The sequence below is a fragment of the Protopterus annectens genome, chromosome 11.part0, assembly GCF_019279795.1.
Source record: "Protopterus annectens isolate FY-2018-M chromosome 11.part0, PAN1.0, whole genome shotgun sequence".
Classification (NCBI taxonomy): Eukaryota; Metazoa; Chordata; order Ceratodontiformes; family Protopteridae; genus Protopterus; species Protopterus annectens.
The window spans coordinates 395,002,899-395,022,386 of record NC_056745.1 but is presented as its reverse complement, the minus strand read 5'-3'; the positions used below and the strand labels follow the sequence as shown (position 1 = coordinate 395,022,386).

Genomic DNA, 19,488 nt, shown 5'->3' with positions numbered 1-19,488 from the left:
GTAGCTTCCTCCTTCTGTTGTACAGCTTATTTATGGCTCGGGTCCACCAGACAGGTCTCCTGCCTTTGGAGGAGTGTGTCTTGGTTTTATTTGGGATAGCATGATCCATGCATTCCTGTACGTATCCATAGAATGCGTTTGTAAAGGATTCTGCGGTTTGGGCCGTATTTTCCACTGGCCCTGGGGCTTTGAAGGATTCCACCTCGGTTTTGAGAAGTGGGATGTATGCTTTTGAGAAGTTTTTGACCGTGGTTTCCTTTGCTGAGGGGGGGGTGGGGGGTGGGATATGGATGTCCATAGTGATTAAATTATGGTCAGATCTTACCAATGAGGGGTATACCTCTGGTATGGAACATAGAGTCCCCATGTTGGTGATGATCAGGTCCAATATGTTTTCCCCTCTTATGGGAGTGGTGACCAGTTGTTCCATAGCATTTGAGTTTATAAATTCTAGGAACCGTTGGGCTAGGATGTTGGGGCTTGAGTAGTGCTCCCAGTCTATGTTTGGGTAGTTAAAGTCACCCAATATAATGGTGTTTGAAGAGACCTTCATATTCTCCAGTGTCTTCAGGAAAGCCGAGTGGGGTTCCTGAGTTTGGGAGGGTGGTCTGTAGCAGGCTACAAACTGGAAGGCAGTTTTGTCCACTGTTAGTTGCACATGGATGGTCACAGATGCTTCGTGCAGTGCCACTAGCATGGAGGTATGGATATCTTTGATGAATATGGATACTCCCCCTCCTCTTGTGGTTCGGTCTGAGTTTTGGGGCCGAAAAGCATGGTATGAGGTATAGCCTGGTAGTGCTGGGGTCTCGGGAGCCTTGAACCAGGTTTCTGTTACTGCACAGATATCGATATTCTCCATACTGAGGAGAGCCTCGAGTGCGTGCATCTTGAGGTTTAGACTTCTGGCATTGAGCAGCATTACCCTTAGTTTCTTTTTCCTTGTGTTGTCTAAGGAGGTGGATTTGTCTTTTGAGCTTTGCCTAAAAAAGGCACTATGGGGGTGGCAAGATTCTTGGCCAGTATTCGAAAACCCAGGGGTGAGAGGTGCAAGCCGTCCCTAGCGAAGCAACGTGGCTTGTCAAGCATGTCATCCCAGGCTGACAGACACTGGATCCCCTTTGAGTGACACCAATACTTTAGCCAATTGTTGAAATTGATGATTTTGTCTTTATACTGTAGTATCATTCTTGGTGAGGGTAAGATGCTACTCAAGGTCAGGGTCATACCGGCCTGGGCCACATGATCAGAGAGCTCCTCTATGTCTCTTTTCATGTAATCCAGGGAGGTACGTCTCAGGTCATTCACACCAGCATGGACAATGACGGAGTCATATTTGTACTTGCTTTGGAGTGACCTGAGTGCTTGTGTTATGTGGGGGGTCCTGGCACCCGACAGGCAGCTTACAGTGACCTTCTCCTTGTTCAGCCTGGTGAGAGAGACGTCAGTGTGTCTGACAATAGAGTCACCTATTACAAGTGTATTAGATGTGTTGTTTAGCCTTAAGGGCTGTGACTGTGTGGCACACTGACATTGTGAACTATGTGATACGTGGGTATTGTTGTGGGGTAGCAGTTGCTTGGATGTCTGCTTTGGAGGTCTCTGTTGCTTGGGCATATTTTTATTTAGAGTCTCCGAGTATGTTTTTGTGTGTTTATGTGTTTGGTTTGCTGTTGTGATAGGTCTATGTGAGACTGGATTTGTGGTGTGTGTGATTACCTTCTCCTCCAGACTGACCGTGCCAGTTCTATGTTGAGAGAGCTCAGCCTCCAGTTTGGCTATATAGTTGCATCTCTCACATATATTTGAGCTTGTTGGGAAGAGGAGAGGGTGGTCTGTGTACATAAGGCAGTTGTAACATTGCCTCAAGATTCCCATATTCACCAGCTGGACTGGAGAGTAAACCTGAAACGGACTTCAACAGGAGGTAAACATGTAGAGAGGCAGGGCCATAATCAAAGTTAAAACTGTGGCCTGCAGTGGTATCTTCCATGCATACCCACCTCCTCTGGCTGCCCATCATTACCAGTCTAGAGGGGAGGCTCAAAGGGTTTCCACTCCCAGACAAACCGCTTATTACATGTCCACACATTGGAGTGAGATGGAGCTCAAATGAGCTACACAGTAGACACAGTAAATTTTAACCTTGAGCTCATGGGAGAAAAGCAGTCATAGAGAGGAATGAAGACTGAATCCATATGTTTCCTGAACCAGAGCTCAAATGGCTGCTTCATTGATAGGAAATTTTATGAGGCAAAATCATGGCCAAGGTCTGATGCACACCATTAAAGAAGCACATGCTTGTACTAGAACCCAAAGTAAGGCTATTCTGGTCAGCAGTCCAGCTGCCCTATCAATAAGTTACTGAAACAGCTAAGAAATGGCAGATGCATTTAGAAACATCATGTTTTAGTTATACAGATGTCTTTCAAAGGCAAGTACTTCTAGTGCACCTAACAATAAGCTCCTATTTCTATGACTGTAGATAGTATCTATATAAATATATGGATACACGGATATATGATTACTACCATAATATCATTTGCACATGTTAACACATTCAGAAATGATGAGCATAACACTTCTGCAGCAGAATAAAAGACTTTTTCATATAACACAACTTGTGAGAAACAGGCAAAAGGTGTTTTTGCTGGGTGTAAGATACCATGCAGCCTCACTCCTCTTTATAAGAAACTCCATGGTTGTACAACACTGGGAAAAGGGGGAAAGGGTCTGAGTATTGGGACCACTTTTGTTCAGTATTTACTTCTTTGGTTTGCAGACTAAAAAATGCAAAATGACAGTCATTGTCAAGCCCCCCTCTGACACAGAAGCCCTCCAACTGGAACATGCACTTATAAATGCCTGATGTGTTCAAAATAGGCTTAAATTTCTAAAAATGTAACATTTTCACATTTGGCAGGCAATCCATCCCCCACCCTACAGTATAGCCCTCCTTGAGAGGGGAGGTACAGTCTTGAATGGTAACTGACAAGATGCGATAGTCACAAGACTACTATGCTGCCCTCTGCTGGATCAGCATATACCACTTTACAGCATGAATGTGCAACAGCAAGACATGACATTGGTCTGAGCTCAACCTCCCAATAATAATCCCTGCCTGGGAAGGCCAAATTACTGTTAAAAATATACTTAGCCTTGATAACAGAGGGGCAGGGGATGACTTTTACTGTTTATTTTCTGACTTATGCAGTTTTCTTTTCTTCTTTATTAATACAATTATACAAAGTAATACACTCAGCAGAGTATGAAGCTATGAGGTTTATGATCTCTCGATGCAAAGCAAACATATCACAATGGCACGTGATGCTTTCTCTTTGAAGTCAACTAAACATTCCAGTCCTGTAAGGAACAACTTGCTAAGCACACTGACAGGAACAAAAGTGTATTTTTGTAAATATTCTCTTCGTGAAACAACTCAAAAGACAAAGCAAATCACACACACACACACACACACACACACACACACACACACACACACACACACACACACACACACACACACACACACACACACACGCACACACACACGCACACACATGCACACACACGCGCACACACACACACACACACACACACACACACACACATGCACCTGGAAGTATGTGGAGCAGATATTTCGTCTATCAACATTACTATTCTGAGTGTTTGTTCATTCTTAAATTGGGTACAGAATGGAATGTACATCATATGGCACTGCATTTATTTTTTATTCAGTTGAAGCTTGCTTCTCTTTATGTCTTCTTCTCAAAGCTAAAGTAGAACATTGTGCATTATTAACAACATGAGTCATGGACAGAAAATCAGCCATGGCTGTTTTGTCTGGAGTCTCTCTATTATTAACCATTCTAGCGGTAGAGAAGTTTCTAATTACTGACTCCATGTGAAATAAAACTCAATCTGCTGATCTCCATACTGATTTTCTTTAGAGAAAACATATCCAAAAATAAGCATCCCTTCTTTCCAAATTCCTGTAGGAAGAATATTAAAAAATTCCAGAATTGTTATTATGTTACAGTGTTGAACCATACTGGATATTTCATAAAAGTTGTTTTCCTGGGGTTTAATTGTTCCCATTATTACATTTCTTCACTAAAGCTGTTTTCCTGGTGGTTAATTGTTCATACTGTTACATTTTGGTAGCATTTCACAAAATATAACAGAGTGAGACAGAGAGAACGAGAGAGACTGAAGTGGCAAACATATTACAAAAATGATAAACTAGTAGATAAAATGGTAGTTATTTGCATACATTGTAAAACAATGTTACTATTCCTGTGCAGATAAAGCAGGGAAAGCTTTTATAAAGCTGTGCCACTTCATGTCTGACTTAACAAAGACCATTTCTTCAACAAGTTAAATCAATAATGTTAAACTGCAAACATGTAACAAGTTTAAATTGTAGCACTGTGGAAATGACAATGATTTGTTAGCACAGCAGTAATAAAGGTGATGTCACCCATTTAACTCAACAGGATTTCCTTTATATGTTTTAAAAGAGACAATCTTAAGTACATTTTCACTATTTCATCATTCAACCATTGCATTCAAAGTTTTGATTTCAGTTTTGCATTGTGCATATTTCATTTTTTTGATTATTTTTAAGGAAATTGTAAATTAATTTAATGGACTGTTACATGCATTTGAGTATCTTATTTTGTCATGCCAGTAATATGTAAACAGTCACAACTTTATCATCTCTATTTTTATTAGAATTTTAATTTCATAATTTCAAAATCCATGCTTAGTGCTGTGATATTCTTATTCTGATAATTTCATCTAAATAAGCTGAGTCCCCACAGCCGATGGTTAACTGTAATTTTTAATGTGACAGCTAGATTAAAAAGTGATTTGAGCACAAGCAAGAAGTTCCTTATTTTACTAACACTGCTGCCAAAAAAAAATTAAAATATGTAATATTTATTAGCATAACAAGATTTTTTGACTGTTGGAAACTCCTGCTAATAAATGATAGGCAAGGCAGACATAGTGATATGTAAACTTCTCACCTGTGAATAAACACTGCATTTGTGTGCACCGGTATGTGTGTGTGTGTGTGTGTGTGTGTATGTCTGTGTGTGTGTGTGTGTGTGTGTGTGTGTGTGTGTGTGTGTGTGTGTGTGTGTGTGTGTGTGTGTGTGTGTGTGCGCGCGCGCACCATTGCAAAAATGAGCAAGTATGGTAGTTTCCCCTTTTTTCACTCTTTTGTGACTACAAATTTTTTACAGATAAAGTTTCAAGGGGCTGGAGGCTCAGTCCAATACTCTGGGAGTGCAGGGGTTGCACTTTCTTTACAAAATTTGATAGTTCAGGACTCATTCTTTTTATATATCAATCCGCAATGAAGTGGCCATTCAATACACTGTCAGATACCCTTATAAACATATACACAGTTTTGTGTGTGTGTGTGGGGGGGGGGTATATTGGAGTACCACTGTGTTAGGAAATTACAATAATTATAGATATTCAAGCAGTTTCATTGTTGAAATCTTCACTGTGAAAGTGATCCATGGTTAGACAGGCTTTCAAAGCTCTTTCGCTCCCTAATGTTTCAGTTCATGTCCACCTTCTAGGGCATTTGTGATATAAAGGCTGAATTAGCCAACACCATCTTCGGACCCTTAAAACCAAAGGAGGATCTTTATGGCCTCATCACATACAGGAAATGGTGGTGAATATGTACCAAGTGGGTCAACCCCCAAGGTACCCGATCAAGAGGCTGTAGAGAGAGGGGTTCACAAAACAAAGGAGCCCCAGTGGATAAAAGAAAGGCAAAGCTTTAACTATCACCCCCCCTTCTCCCTAGCATTTGTGGCTTGGGGAAAAATGGGTAGCTGGACGATCTGGTTCAGACTTACTTCGTTAACCTCTTCAGGCATAAAAGTGAGATTTCTACACAGGGCTACTTTAACCTAATGAAAAGCCAAGAAAGGTTATCTGCTGATTAATGCTTGGAGTTGCGAAACTGGTAGAGGTGACGGTTACAAAACGCAGTCTCCTCCATGAAAGGAATTGAATAGACCATGAAGCTATGACTCAAAGGGGGGCTATGTTAGTTTCTCTACTATAAACTTCAAGACTCATGATGGAGCCATTTGTTTCCTAGAGAGTTTAAGGTGAATCACACTCCACACTAACTGCTTAAATGAATATGTGCAATAAGGATGAGAATTTGTAGGTAAGCAGGCTGACATAATTGATGCATGGCCTTTTATGAAAATGTAAACTATGCCAGATTTATAGAAGTCTGATAGTATTCTGAGAAAAGTGCTACCTTAGCCTTTCTAGGGGTCTAGATCTCTGGAATGGCTTTGGAATGGCACCAGAGGGAAAATGTTTTCCATTTGTCTAGATATCAATTTCTTGTACTAGGTTTTCCAAGTTCTTTTATAACATTTAGCTTGTCCTCATAGAACATCTACTTGCCTGTGATTGTGGAGAGATCATCCAAGCTGTCAGCCTCATCATGTCTAGACTGTGATGTAGCAGGAACCCCTTGTTTTGAGTTTGGAGGTCCACTCTCTGAAGCAGTTCTTCAAGTTTTCCTCTTGCCATTTCAAAACAGAGATGGAACTGGTACTGACTTTGGCAAACAAGGGGCTATGAGGATTACTTTTGCTTCTCTTTTTGCACATTTGTGAATACCCTAGGGATCAAGCTTGTCAAAGAGTAAACTTTAGAAAAACAAATCTAATCAATCCTGGGAGAAGATATCTGTCATCCAGGCTCGTAGAACTACTATCTTTGAACAAAATGGCCTCAGCTGTCTGTTCATATGAGAAGTAGACAGGTCTTTCAGTGCTATGCCCCATTCACTAGGGAGCTCTAGAAAAATCCCCTTGTCAAGCAGCTATTTGTGAGTGTCAGTAGATGTTCTGCAGAGTTTGTCTGCTACTACGCTGTAGTCTGAAGGGATGTATGTTGCCTTTAGAGAAATTCCATTCTGGAAATCTGTTTCTCAGTCTTGCACTGCTAGCTTGCATAACTTGCATGAGTGATTATCCCCTGCTTGTATAGGTACTACATCACTGCAGTGTTTGGACTTGAAGGGCTCATACTGAGAAGGCTGGATGAAATGCTTTGACAGCTAGGAGGAGGGGCCATAATCTCTGTGATGTGCCATAATCTCCATGATGTGCCATAATCTCCGTGATGTGTCATGATCTCCATGATGTGCCATAATCTCTGTGATGTGCCATAATCTCTGTGATGTGACATAATCTCCATGATATGCCATAATCTCCGTGATGTGCCATAATCTCCGTGATGTGCCATAATCTCCGTGATGTGCCATAATCTCTGTGATGTGCCATAATCTCTGTGATGTGACATAATCTCCATGATATGCCATAATCTCCGTGATGTGCCATAATCTCCGTGATGTGCCATAATCTCTGTGATGTGCCATAATCTCCATGATGTGCCATAATCTCTGTGATGTGACATAATCTCCGTGATATGCCATAATCTCCGTGATGTGCCATAATCTCCGTGATGTGCCATAATCTCTGTGATGTGCCATAATCTCCGTGATGTGCCATAATCTCCGTGATGTGCCATAACTTCCTCTAATACTTTATTGCCAAAGTCCCAGAATTTGGAGGGCATTCAAATGGGCTCTCCACGCTACACCTGAAGAGACTTTTAGAGTCACCATGTGCCTCCTTTTTCAAAGGGCACCCCTTTGTTCAAGTGTTAATACTGGCTTTATGAGAGTTCTCTTCTGATACAAAGCCACATGGTGATAAGGGTTTCCAAAAAATAAAGATGCCAGTTCCTCAGGTACCACTAAAGGTTTTCATATGAAGATGAGCATAGGGCACCATCAGTATAGGAATTCCCATGCTGTGATCATGTCCTTTTCTGAGGTTAGTGTAAACAATTCTGGGAGCATAAGTCTTTCATCTTGGGGAAGGAAAGCTCTGTACTGAGCTATGTCTAAGGTTACTCTCAGAAAGATCACCACTTGGGAAGGATTTAGGTAGAACCTCACCCTGTTCATAGTGAGCTCTAGCTCTGAAAAGCTTTTTTACAGTGATATTCAAGATATTCAAAGCACTATTCAGGGACCCTGCTATGATCAAGCAATTGTCCAACTGATCTGAGTGTCCATTGTCTTGCAAAAAGCTATCAATGGAGCTAGATATTTTGTGAATATTCTGGATACTGTCGACAAACTAAAATGCAAGATTTTGAACTGGTAGTGGTGCCACCCTTCTGTGGATCACAGGAATTAGTTTTGTTTTTACATACAGGTATGTGTAAGTATGCAACCTTGAGATCCAGGGATGCCATGAATGCTTCTTATGGTATGAGAGGTAAAAGTCCCTGCAAAATGTGTATTTAAACTTAGCAAGTTAAAAGAAATTGGTTTAAATGGGAGAGCTCTAAAATGGTTCTCCAAGCACCCTTTTTTCTTGGTAACAGGAATAGCCTGGAATAAAACTCTGTGCATTTCTCCCTCAGGGTTGCCCTTGCTATGACCCCTTTGTCTAGCATGCCTTTGAGTACCTGAGGAATGAACTGAGCCTGATCTCTGGAGACCAGAGAAATATCTGTAAAGTGTGGTTTCTTTAGAAATTTCTGGCAATAGGCTTCTTTTAGAATACTTAATACCTACCTTTCCTGAGCGTCCAACTTCCAGCTGCTTATAAAGGTGGACAAGCTTCCTCCAAGTCTTGGAGTGAAGTGGTTGGGGTTGGGGTGTACTTACGAGAAGAAGAGGGAGGGACAACCAAATTGAGTAATGGCTGATATCTGGGGGGGGGGCAGTCTTGGCCCCAAGGGCCCATGGGTTTCTCCTTCTGTCTTGCTACTCTTTTCCTTTTTTAGGTCTGCTAGGTTCCTGTCTAACGTCAGAGGGCCAGGCTTTAGTACACGGATTAACAAAGTGGGTAGCCTTGTCCTTCCTCCACATTAACAAAGTGGTTAGCCTTGTCCTTCCTCCTCATTAACAAAGTGCTTAGCCTTGTCCTTCCTCCTCATTAACAAAGTGCTTAGCCTTGTCCTTCCTCCTCATTAACAAAGTGCTTAGCCTTGTCCTTCCTCCTCATTAACAAAGTGCTTAGCCTTGTACTTTCTCTTAATTAACAAAGTGGTTAGTCTTGTCCTTCCTCCTCATTAACACAGTGCTTAGCATTGTCCTTCCTCCTCATTAACAAAATGCTTAGCCTTGTCCTTCCTCCTCATTAACAAAGTGGTTAGCCTTGTCCTTCCTCCTCATTTTCCACACTTCATACACAGGAAGTTTGAAGAGAAAATCCATGCAAAAGGGGTTTTGAAGGATCCCTGACATCACAGCTGATGAAAAACCAGAGTTAAATGAATATATCACTATTAAATGTTTTTTATTGACTCAAAGATTGTAAGAAAGTATTAATATATTGCTGGTTGTTTATCAGCTGCTAGTCTTATTTGCTATTCAGCTTCTTTGCAATCCAACATTGTTTTATAATCTCCACTGAACCCATTGAAAGTTATGAAATCCAGCATAAAATTAATATATGTAGCAATATGTGAAACATGTAAAAGTTATTTTTATGTAGGTAAAACTTTAAGAAAGCTATCTGAAAGAATTTATGAGCATATTACAACCATTAAAAAGAAGGATCTTAGCAATTCATTAGCAAAGCATGTTTTAACATGTTTTAATGGTTTACTATTGAAATGTCGAACGGCACTACATCGACTGTACTATAGTCGAACACGGAAGTTCGAAAATAGTAATGTCGATGACAAAAAAAAATCTAGGACTGTGTTTTAACATGGGTCGAGGTAGGGGAGATGTTTGTAGTTCTGAATAATACTGAACACCTACCTCGACCCATGTTAAAACCATTCCTAGATTGTTTTTTTGATGTCGACATTACTATTTTCGAACTTCCGTGTTCAACTATAGTACAGTCGACGTAGTGCCATTCAACATTTTAATAGTAAACCGTTTTAACATGTAGCAATGTTCAAAATTTTATTTTCTGTGCTGGATTTCATAACTTTCAATGAGTTCAGTGGAGATTATAAAACAATCTTGGATTGCAAAGAATCCGAAAGGCAAATAAGACTAGCAGATGATAAAAAAACAGGTTTAAACAAATTTAACAATATTACATTTTTTCAATGGCTCAAAGACTGTAAGACAGTATTAATATATTGCTGCATGTAGCTTGAAATTGTTTCATTTATTCTTTCCATCCATCCTCAACCCCTTTTTCCCATTTTACATATGGGGTCGGGGTGTCACTTCAAAAGAGACAATCATGTCAAGCCAAGGTTTACACCACCGGGTGGCTAGCCTTGCTGTAGTAGTACATCCATACCACTCAGTCGCACACACACTCGCACCTATGGCCAATTTAGAGAGTCCAATCCACAAACTACATGTCTTTGCAATGTGGGAGGAAACCACAGCAACCAGAGAAAACCCACACGTCTGCAGGGAGGACATGTAGACTCCTCATAGAAGGCACCCCAGCTGAGAATCTATTTTTCTATTTTTTTTATTTTTATATTTAAGTTTTATATAAAGTGTGAGAAATTAATTAGGGATTGGAAGAAAAAGAATTAAGATTTTTTGGATTGTGTGAATTTCATTTAATATTAACAGTCATTTGACTTTTAAATAGTGTATTTAATACATTAAGTCATTTTGAAGACATTCTTAATATTAAGCAGAACAAAAGGACTAATTCAATCTCCAAGCGTAATATGTACCATCAATATGGTTTATGATCAAACTAAACTACATACGTGTTTACGTGTGTGTGTGAGGAGGGCATACTCAGTAAGATTTTATAAATATAACAGATTTTTTTTTCATTTGATAGCTTATTATTTCACTATACAGACACAACATTTTTTATTTACAGCTTTGTTATGCTATTTATTTACATTTTTTATTACTGGAGGCAGATGTCTTTATAAATGAAAATGCTGAAAATTATGAGGGCTGAAAGGTTTCTTAATGTAATGCATCACTCAAAGTATTAAAATCACTGTACATAATATATAAAATTTGTACATAGAGTGTACAGTTTTCTTTTTCTACAGTCATATCTACACATAAAAAGCCAGGCACATTTATATTTTATGGTTAAGAGACGTCTCTTGATATTGTACTAAGTGAAGAATAACTGTGCTGACAATTTTCAAGTGTGAAACATGAAAGCTTCAAAAGAATTTTTAGAAACTCTGAAAAGGAGGCTGAAAAAATGATCAAAGTTGCACATCATTATACATAATATCTAAAGTACAGTTCTTTTCAAGTTAAAATATAGAAATGCTTACCCCTGTCCAATTTTTTCAAATCTTGTATATTTTTTCTTTGGGTCTCCAACACTCACTATACTTCCTGTGGGGAAAACATGAAATACATTTCATTATTATTTTACTATTCTTATCTTTGTAATTCTGACTTTATGCCCTTCTCTCAAATGAGTTAACTAACATCAATCTGACAATGCTGCAATGATCAGAGGTTAAAAGGTTTTTACTAAGCTTATGGCCATAGGGGCTATCTATAAACCTATTCACATCCCTCATTACTAGTGGGATTCTAACAATGTCCCCACTGAGTAGACTTTGTCCAAATATCCTTGGTCACACATCACTCATTCAATCATCTGCCACACACTGTGTGAAACTTAGGCAAGTACTGTCACCCACAGATAGGTTCATAAGTAAGTACTAGGCTAGCTGCCTTCTTAAGCCATTTTAAGCCTAGCCAATCTCCCCTCAAATTTAAGAATCAAACCCTGTACCTTGTGTCTGTAAGATAAACTCCTTAACCTTTATGCGAGCTTCCCAAATTAGAGGCATAAATATGTTGATGCTTTATAGTCATATGCCTACTTCTAATACTGTGCTCACCTTTCTGCACTCGGAATAGTATGTTGGACCCAAGAAATGTTTCTTATTTAAAACTGTTTTACCTTGAAAGGTAAAGGTTTGATACCATATGCATTCAAGTCGTACACTATCTTAACTTGCAACGTCTCAACAAGATGATGCTTCATCATAGTGTATACATAACCTAACATTTCCATTGCAGCTTCCAGCCAGTGAATTTGGAAGGTGTATATTAGCACAGAGAAAACAGGTTTGGTGAAGCTGTTAAACAGTGAACAATTGCCTACAATTAGTGTATGGCAGGATCCTAAGGATAATTTGTTGTACAGTCTGAAACACCAAACAGTAATTTTTTCCTGTCTCTATATCTAGTCAGTTTTAATGAGCTGAGCTTATGATAAAGCAGTTTTCTAATTTTTCTGAAGCAACCTATTAAGTTTCAGGATCTGCTTCCCTTGCAATTTTCTTTACTTCCCTTTTCTTCCAGGTGTCCAGAGCTACAATAAGATAGCTCTCAGAATTTGGTTAGTGACATTTTAAATCCTCACAAAACAAAACAAAAAAAGTGCTTCAGCACTTTTGTTTTGGGGGAAAATTAATATATTTAACAGAACAAGACAGCAAAGAAATAACTGGTTTCAGCAATCCCCATCCTCAGCTGTATATAACAAATACACTAAAAACATACTAAAATTACACAGCGTATTTAAGGTAGGCTAATCAGATGGCATATTCAACTGTTTAAAAAACTTAATATATGCATACTACATTATTAGATTGTTATTTAATATAAAAATAAAGTTTCACTTTATCTTTCGCTACCCACAAAAGTATCAAAAAAGCAACTTGGATAACCCACAAAAACAGGTAGTCACACACAAACACGCACACACACACACACACACACACACACACACACACACACACACACACACACACACACACACACAAACTTCATTTATGTACTATTATGCATTAACAAAAGCAGAATGCTTTACTTTATATACTGAGCAACAAAATCATATAGTTGACACTCGTGATCTTATCAATTTCTATGTTGAAGCATGCATTCCAGTTTGATTATACCTTTACAAATGTTAAAGAAGGTTGTCCCCTTTTGTACATAAATTGGTATCTGCCAAAAAGAACTTTGGGAAAAGTATAAATGAGATGACAAGATGGACCAGTGTCAGTCAACAAGTACCACTTCCATATCCCATTAAAACTGCTAACACTTCATCACTTTACCTGTCAAACTACCTGGAATGCAGCAAGGTTTCATCAGACAGGGAAATGATGGCTGTCTATCTATTATGTTTCAATGAAGCACCCGCTTATGTTGATTTCCAATACAAAAACCAACAGGGTCTCTATCCAGGGGATGACAGCCATGTGCTAACTGCAGGTTTTATGTGTGAGAGTGATTAACAGTTATGCAAGACGAGTATGTGGTACATTTTTACTTAGTAAAAAAGTCACACTCATTGATGTTAAGACTTAGACTGTAGCAATGACATACTGAATACAATATATTTTCAGATCACTTTTATTAAAAAATAAATACAATTATATGTGCTGATGCAAGCTGAAACCCAAGACTTATGCTAAAATGTTGAATTGCTGAGCTAATTCTGCTTGAAATTAGTCTTGTGTGTGAGTGAGTGTGCATATAAGGTGTGTCTGAAACCTGAAATGTATGGTATCTCTATATTCTGTGTATGTTTGTTGACAGCTTTGTGAAAGACACTGTGCAGTCTCTATGAAGAAATGTTAATGCTGTTGACTGAAAGGAGACTATATTGAACTGAACTTTTGAAAATAATCCATGTGCAGTGTTGCAGTTCTGTCCATTTATCTATACATATATGTAAAAGTGTATTAGGAATGCTCAAGAGACAGAAACATCAGCCCTCACTATGCCATTGGCTGCATATCAACAACAAACTTACCTGAAACTAAAATCGGCAAAACAATCCTAATTGATAAAGGAAGCAAACTGTCTTCTTTTCTGATAGGATGAATAAAAGCAGACCACAAACTTTCAGTCATGCTCTGTCTGAATAGTGTCAGTGTTAGGGAAATGATTTTTAGTAACGTAATGTGTAGATTTATGGTTTAAGTCATAGTAGGAAAAGGGATAGGGTTAGCACCCAGCAGGGATCTCAGAAATGCTTGAAAGAGAGAGGCAGATTATCTGCATCATTTTTGGTGACAACTTACTAACTGTGGCTCATTAATAATTTGTGTGATATTTATAGAGAACTGGTAGAAAGATCTGAGTCAAATGGTAAGAGGTATACAGATACCTCAGCTGGATAAGGGTCAGACAGAAAGTGACTGGTTGTGGCTATAACTGAGCATTGGCACATGGTTATTATTAATACTAATAGATGGAAGATCTTAGGACTTGATTTTCTCCCTACAATTGTATTATCAGAATAAGGAAAGACTGGCTTAGGGCTCAGAGGATGCAGTTATAATCAAACTACTTATTATTTGTTATTTACCATTAATGTGACTCCAAAACCAGGGAAAGATCTGGCAAAGGTAACAGTTATTGGTCCATGGCTGTGTTAAAATTGATGTAAAATTACAGGTTCACATTCCAGGTACTGGACAGCAAGGCCTTATTTTCAACAAGCATTATGGATGTGTAGACAGAGTTTGTGTCAAAGAGAAGTATCACTGACTTTCTATGTTCATTGATTACAAAGATGCAGGCAGAACAATCAGAGGTGGACCTAGCAGTAGTCCTACTAAAACACTTTGAAAAGCTTTCAGTTCTGTAAGTTGGGTCTACCTCTGGAAGGCTGTGACTACTCTTTGGACACTAGCAGACTTTATTAATGGAGGGAAGGTTTTATTTACCAAATGCTAACAAATAATCTGCTGTCAGAGAGCTTCCCAATTTCAGAAGAACCATGCAGGGTTACCCCATGTCTTCCATTTTATTTGTACTAGAAAATTAATCCTTGAACAAGGTGCTACCAAGGAGAGATAATACATGGTTGGTGAGGTGGGGCTGTAGAATCAGAATCATCCTATTTATTTTCCGCAGATGTATGTAGAACACTGACCAGAAATCCAAAAGTACTCTTAAAGAGAATAAACACAGCACTGCTAAGGTTTGCTGCATTTTCTGTTTTAAAGGAGAGTGCTGTGCAGACAAAGCTGCTTCCAGTAAATATTGTGGTAGAGGCCTTTAAAGATCAGAAACCAAAACTCTTTTTGTTATGAACTAAAGGCATGCTCTCTGGTTAAGATATTGGACTTAAACTGTCTACCTATTTTGGATACATTTTGGTATGGACTCATATATCACAGAAAATGGGGATACCTTTTATTTAAAGAATTAATATGGTGAAAATAGTTTTGCTCCTCTGTTATACTTTGTGATAAGGAATGTACTACATTGGCAGCTATATGTGGGGAAATAATAAAAACAACTGAGAAACTGGAAGCCCTGTTTTATGGATATGGATAGCTAGATACAAGCAATGAAAATGTTTGCAGTCTGTTTAGTTTTATACACGGGTCAGGCATATTTTAATCAACCAGAGGAGAAGTTGTGGATAACAATTAATAAAGAGTTGAAGGATTTATCTGTCAGAGGAAGAGGGGGATTGTCAAGTGGGAAAAGATGATCCTTCCAACAGAACAAGGTGGTTTGGGATTACTTGGTTTGAAGGGATATTTCAGAGCTACACTGTTAAAGCTCCTATACATAACATAAGCAAAAAGTTCTAATTCAAAGTGGAAAGGGATGGTGATGAAACAGGGAGGATGCTCAAGAAACAAGGAGAGACTGGGATTTTGGATGTTGATGCTTAAGGAGAATAACAATAACCATAGAGAAAGAATTGTCTATTCATAAAGTAGCAGAAAGGATACTAAAAACTAAGCCAACACTGGGATGGAGAAAGGAGACTCTGCTGGTAGGGATGACTAGATGCAGAGAATAGAAAAGAGAGGGCTCAAATTTAATAGAGAAAACTGCTAAAGGAACCAAGGTGCTGGGAGCAAATAATTAGAGGGGGAAAGGTAATAGAATGGGAAGGGGACAAAAATTAATTTGGACTGTAGGCTACAGATTGCCTTCCCTACCAATGACTGATATCAGAGTATAGGCAAAGAGAAAGAAATAGGGGAATCTTAAGTGAAAGACCAGCACTGGTAACGTTTTTTAGATGGATCTAGAACAGAAGCTGCTTTAAAAAAAAAAGATAATTAGTAGGATATATAAAATATTGCATGTTATTTACAGGAATCAATCACAGCAGGCTAGAGAAGACTGACAAGAGAGACTGGATAAGCAATTCACAATGAAGCAATGGGGGTATATGTATGGCACCCAGACATGCAGCAAAGTCTACAAGATTTAGGATCGTTGCTTGCAATTGTTTGCATAGATATCATTATACCCCGCAAGCAGAATCCAAATAATTTTTCTTCAGCTAGACTGAAAATTATGGAATTCTTATTGGGAAGAAAGAGGTAATTGGGAAAATATTTTTGGGAGTGTAATGAGTTGGCAGACTTTAAAAATTCCCAGCAGACTACTTTATCAGAAATACTGGGTGAGCAAATTGGTGTAAATAAGGAAATGATTGTTTTTTTTAGCTGTGATACAGAATCGGAATTGCATAGACACAGTAAGGTCTTGTCAAGTTTAATTGTTGTGTCTGCTAAAAAAAAATACAAACACTAGAAGACAGAAATCAAAGTCTAAGCCAGCTGTACCAGAAGTAGTGAATATAGTAACTGAAATACAACTGGAAGTGGGATTTTTAGAAAAGGGTTGGAACAATTACATAGAAAAATGTGAACAATACATGCAGAATACTGTTTTGCAGGATGAATAAGCTTTAAGGGAAGTAAGGAACTGAATGAGCTATGTAATATTTGACCGACTGGATAGATTATAACTGATGTATAATGTTTGCAACTGAAAATATGGCAGTATGGTTTGTTTTCATTTATATAACTGTATAATTGCCTATGTCACAAGTGATACTTTAATAAAGATGTTTATTCTTTAAAAAAAATGTACTACATTGAAGTGTTAAGCCTTGGTTGCAAAAAAAAAAAAGTGACGAAATTTGTATGTATGAACAGAAGGCAGAAGTTGCAGGGGAAAGTCCTATTTACCATAACTAATGAAAGGGGCATTGGATGCTCTGCTTTTTCAAGATATGTATGTTCAGGTTTTTTCACTTAAGTAGTTATGGGAAGTTTGTACTGTAGATTCTCTATTATGTCAGGCAAAACAATTGGACTAACAACAGAGGCTTATCAAAGGACTACGCAACCTGTCTTGGGGAAGGTAACGTTCTTTAATCGTTCTAAGCAGATTTAAGGTCTGAACCTGGCATTATGGTGGTACACCATGTCGAACATAGGACTCAGCAAGATATACTAGAAGGAATGGGTTGTGGATTTTCATTGTCATACAGTTAGAGATGTTGTCACATTAAATGCAGCAATGCAGACTTCTAAAACTATATCCATACCACTAGGAAAACTGATTGATATTTGTGCTTGCCTAGTACCAGACACCGAAATATAGTACAAAGAATGATTTTAAGGTAGCTCTCCAGGGTAACGCTTGCTCTGTTGACAAGCCTAGTTCAAAAAAATGTGATCCCGCCTAGCAGCAATGGATTTATGGAAAACCTTGAGGATATCAGTGTGACAGCAAATCTCCCAGATGACAACACTTTTTGGACAGCACAGTGGTGCAGCTTTAGCATTGTTGCCTCAAAGCAAGAGGTTCTCAGGTTTGATTATTGGCTGGGGTGCCTTCTGTGTGGAGTCTGCATGTCCTTCCTGCATTCATGTGGGTTTCCTCTGGGTGTTTCAGTTTCCTCCCACGTTTCAAAGCCATTTATCTTGAGTGTTTCTCCCCAGGCCTCCACTGAAAATTGGCTTCTTTCCAAGTCAGACTTTTTCAGTAAACAAATGTTAAATAAATAAAATAAAATAGTACATACTGTGAAGACTGATAGAGAAGCGTGAAGGCTGCCAGCTGAGCCAGATAGAATTTTATAGATAATTCTGTCATTTGTAAATATAAATGTAAAATACAGGCTTGTTTCTTAAATGAAAGAAAACACTGTAAAATGTGAACTTCAATATTGTAGCAACACTGCCATCTGCTGTAAGGAAAACTAAGCCAAAGCATTTCAAACGTTCTTTGAAATTAAAATTATGTTTTGTATGTCCTTTGAAGTTAGAATTTGGAGTCAATGAGTCTGGAGTAAGCATCCTGCCTATTGTTTTAAGGCTAAAGTTAATGACCAGAATTTACATGTGGAATGTCCTTTATTGCTCTAAGTGTAAAAGAATGTAAATGCAGTTTCGGTGTGGCCTGGGAACTAGGAAAGTGTAAAGAAATGATGTAAAATTTTATCAGAACTGCAGTTTCAATTTAAAAAGTGAGAACCAGAAATTATTAAGCATTTTCATCTTGGATATCCAACTTATCAGCACTCTGCCTGTGTCTTAAGTAAGTTATCTTAGAAGTATGTTTTCTTGTAGAAATAGCTAGGACTATAAAGATTAGACCAAGTGTTTTTCTGTTATGTCAGAACTGTACTACAGAATTATTTTGAGTTTCTGTGTGATCTCTGAACTCTTGAACAGCACTGTGGTGTAGAAGTATTATCTTGGGTTTTAGTATTTATTATTAAATATTTTTAAAACCTCTTAACTGTGGTTGGTTTATGTAGAGATAAGCTAAGCTCTAGGGTACATTGCATATTTATAGAGTTTATTGTACAAGGCCACTCTAATAAGCCTTAAGACGGATTGGTCACACTTACCAATTGGATAATAATATTGCACAGTAATAATTGGACACTCTTTGAAGGGCCTTTGGGTAGCTGATAATTATTATCTGGTGGTGGCAGTAATTGCTACCATATAGCCTGGGTAAAGTGGCACAGCTGGAGAATCTGTGTCAGCCTTTCCCAGGAGTGTCTGTAAAGTTTTATTAATACTTATCTCAAAGTGTATGTGTGGGTGTGTGTATGTCAGGTACTTGGATAAGGGCATGAAGCACTGGTTGGACAGAGAGGGTACTGGAGGTTAGCTTGTCAGCTAGGCTGAGATCTGGATCCTATAGCTGTGCCAGTGGGGAGTCTTATTGGGGACCTGGAGAGCAAGGGAGCAGCCAGCCCCAGACTGACTGTGATCTTTGTGTGCACTTAAGGGAAATTGTACTTTACTGTGTGTATTTGTTATCCTTCCTCTTATATGAGACGCCCTCTCTGGTGTTAGTGGTGAGGATTGAGGCTCCTTGATTGCTGGGCCAGGGCACGGGTGTCACATGAAGTGGATCCCACCACTGCAAACCACAAGTGAATACTCAGAGTTCAGATCACAATTGTTTTATTTTTTTTGTTAGCTTAGTTAGTCAGGGTGAGCAGGCAGCATGTCAGCCAAGGAGTATGGAAAGCTGACAAGGAGCCAGCTGGTGGAGATGTGCCAGGCTAGGGGACTGGTGTATGGAAACCTGACTAAAGCAGACTTGATTGCAGCCTTGGTTACAGCTGCATCAGAAAACAGCATCCAGGAGGACAATCAGACTGGCAGTGGAGATACAATATCCTCGGAGAATTGACA

The 19,488-nt window shown here is 38.7% G+C and overlaps 1 protein-coding gene across 4 annotated transcripts in view; it reads right to left on the bottom strand.

The window, feature by feature from the left end:
• LOC122815412 (serine/threonine-protein kinase PAK 3) overlaps positions 1–19,488 on the bottom strand; it is a 1,296,647-nt gene that overhangs the window by 253,343 nt on the left and 1,023,816 nt on the right. For all 4 annotated transcript variants that reach the window (XM_044087883.1, XM_044087885.1, XM_044087884.1 and 1 more), the window contains one exon: positions 11,305–11,368. In XM_044087883.1, coding sequence (XP_043943818.1) covers positions 11,305–11,368 — 64 coding nt within the window. The remainder of the gene's footprint in view (positions 1–11,304; positions 11,369–19,488) is intronic.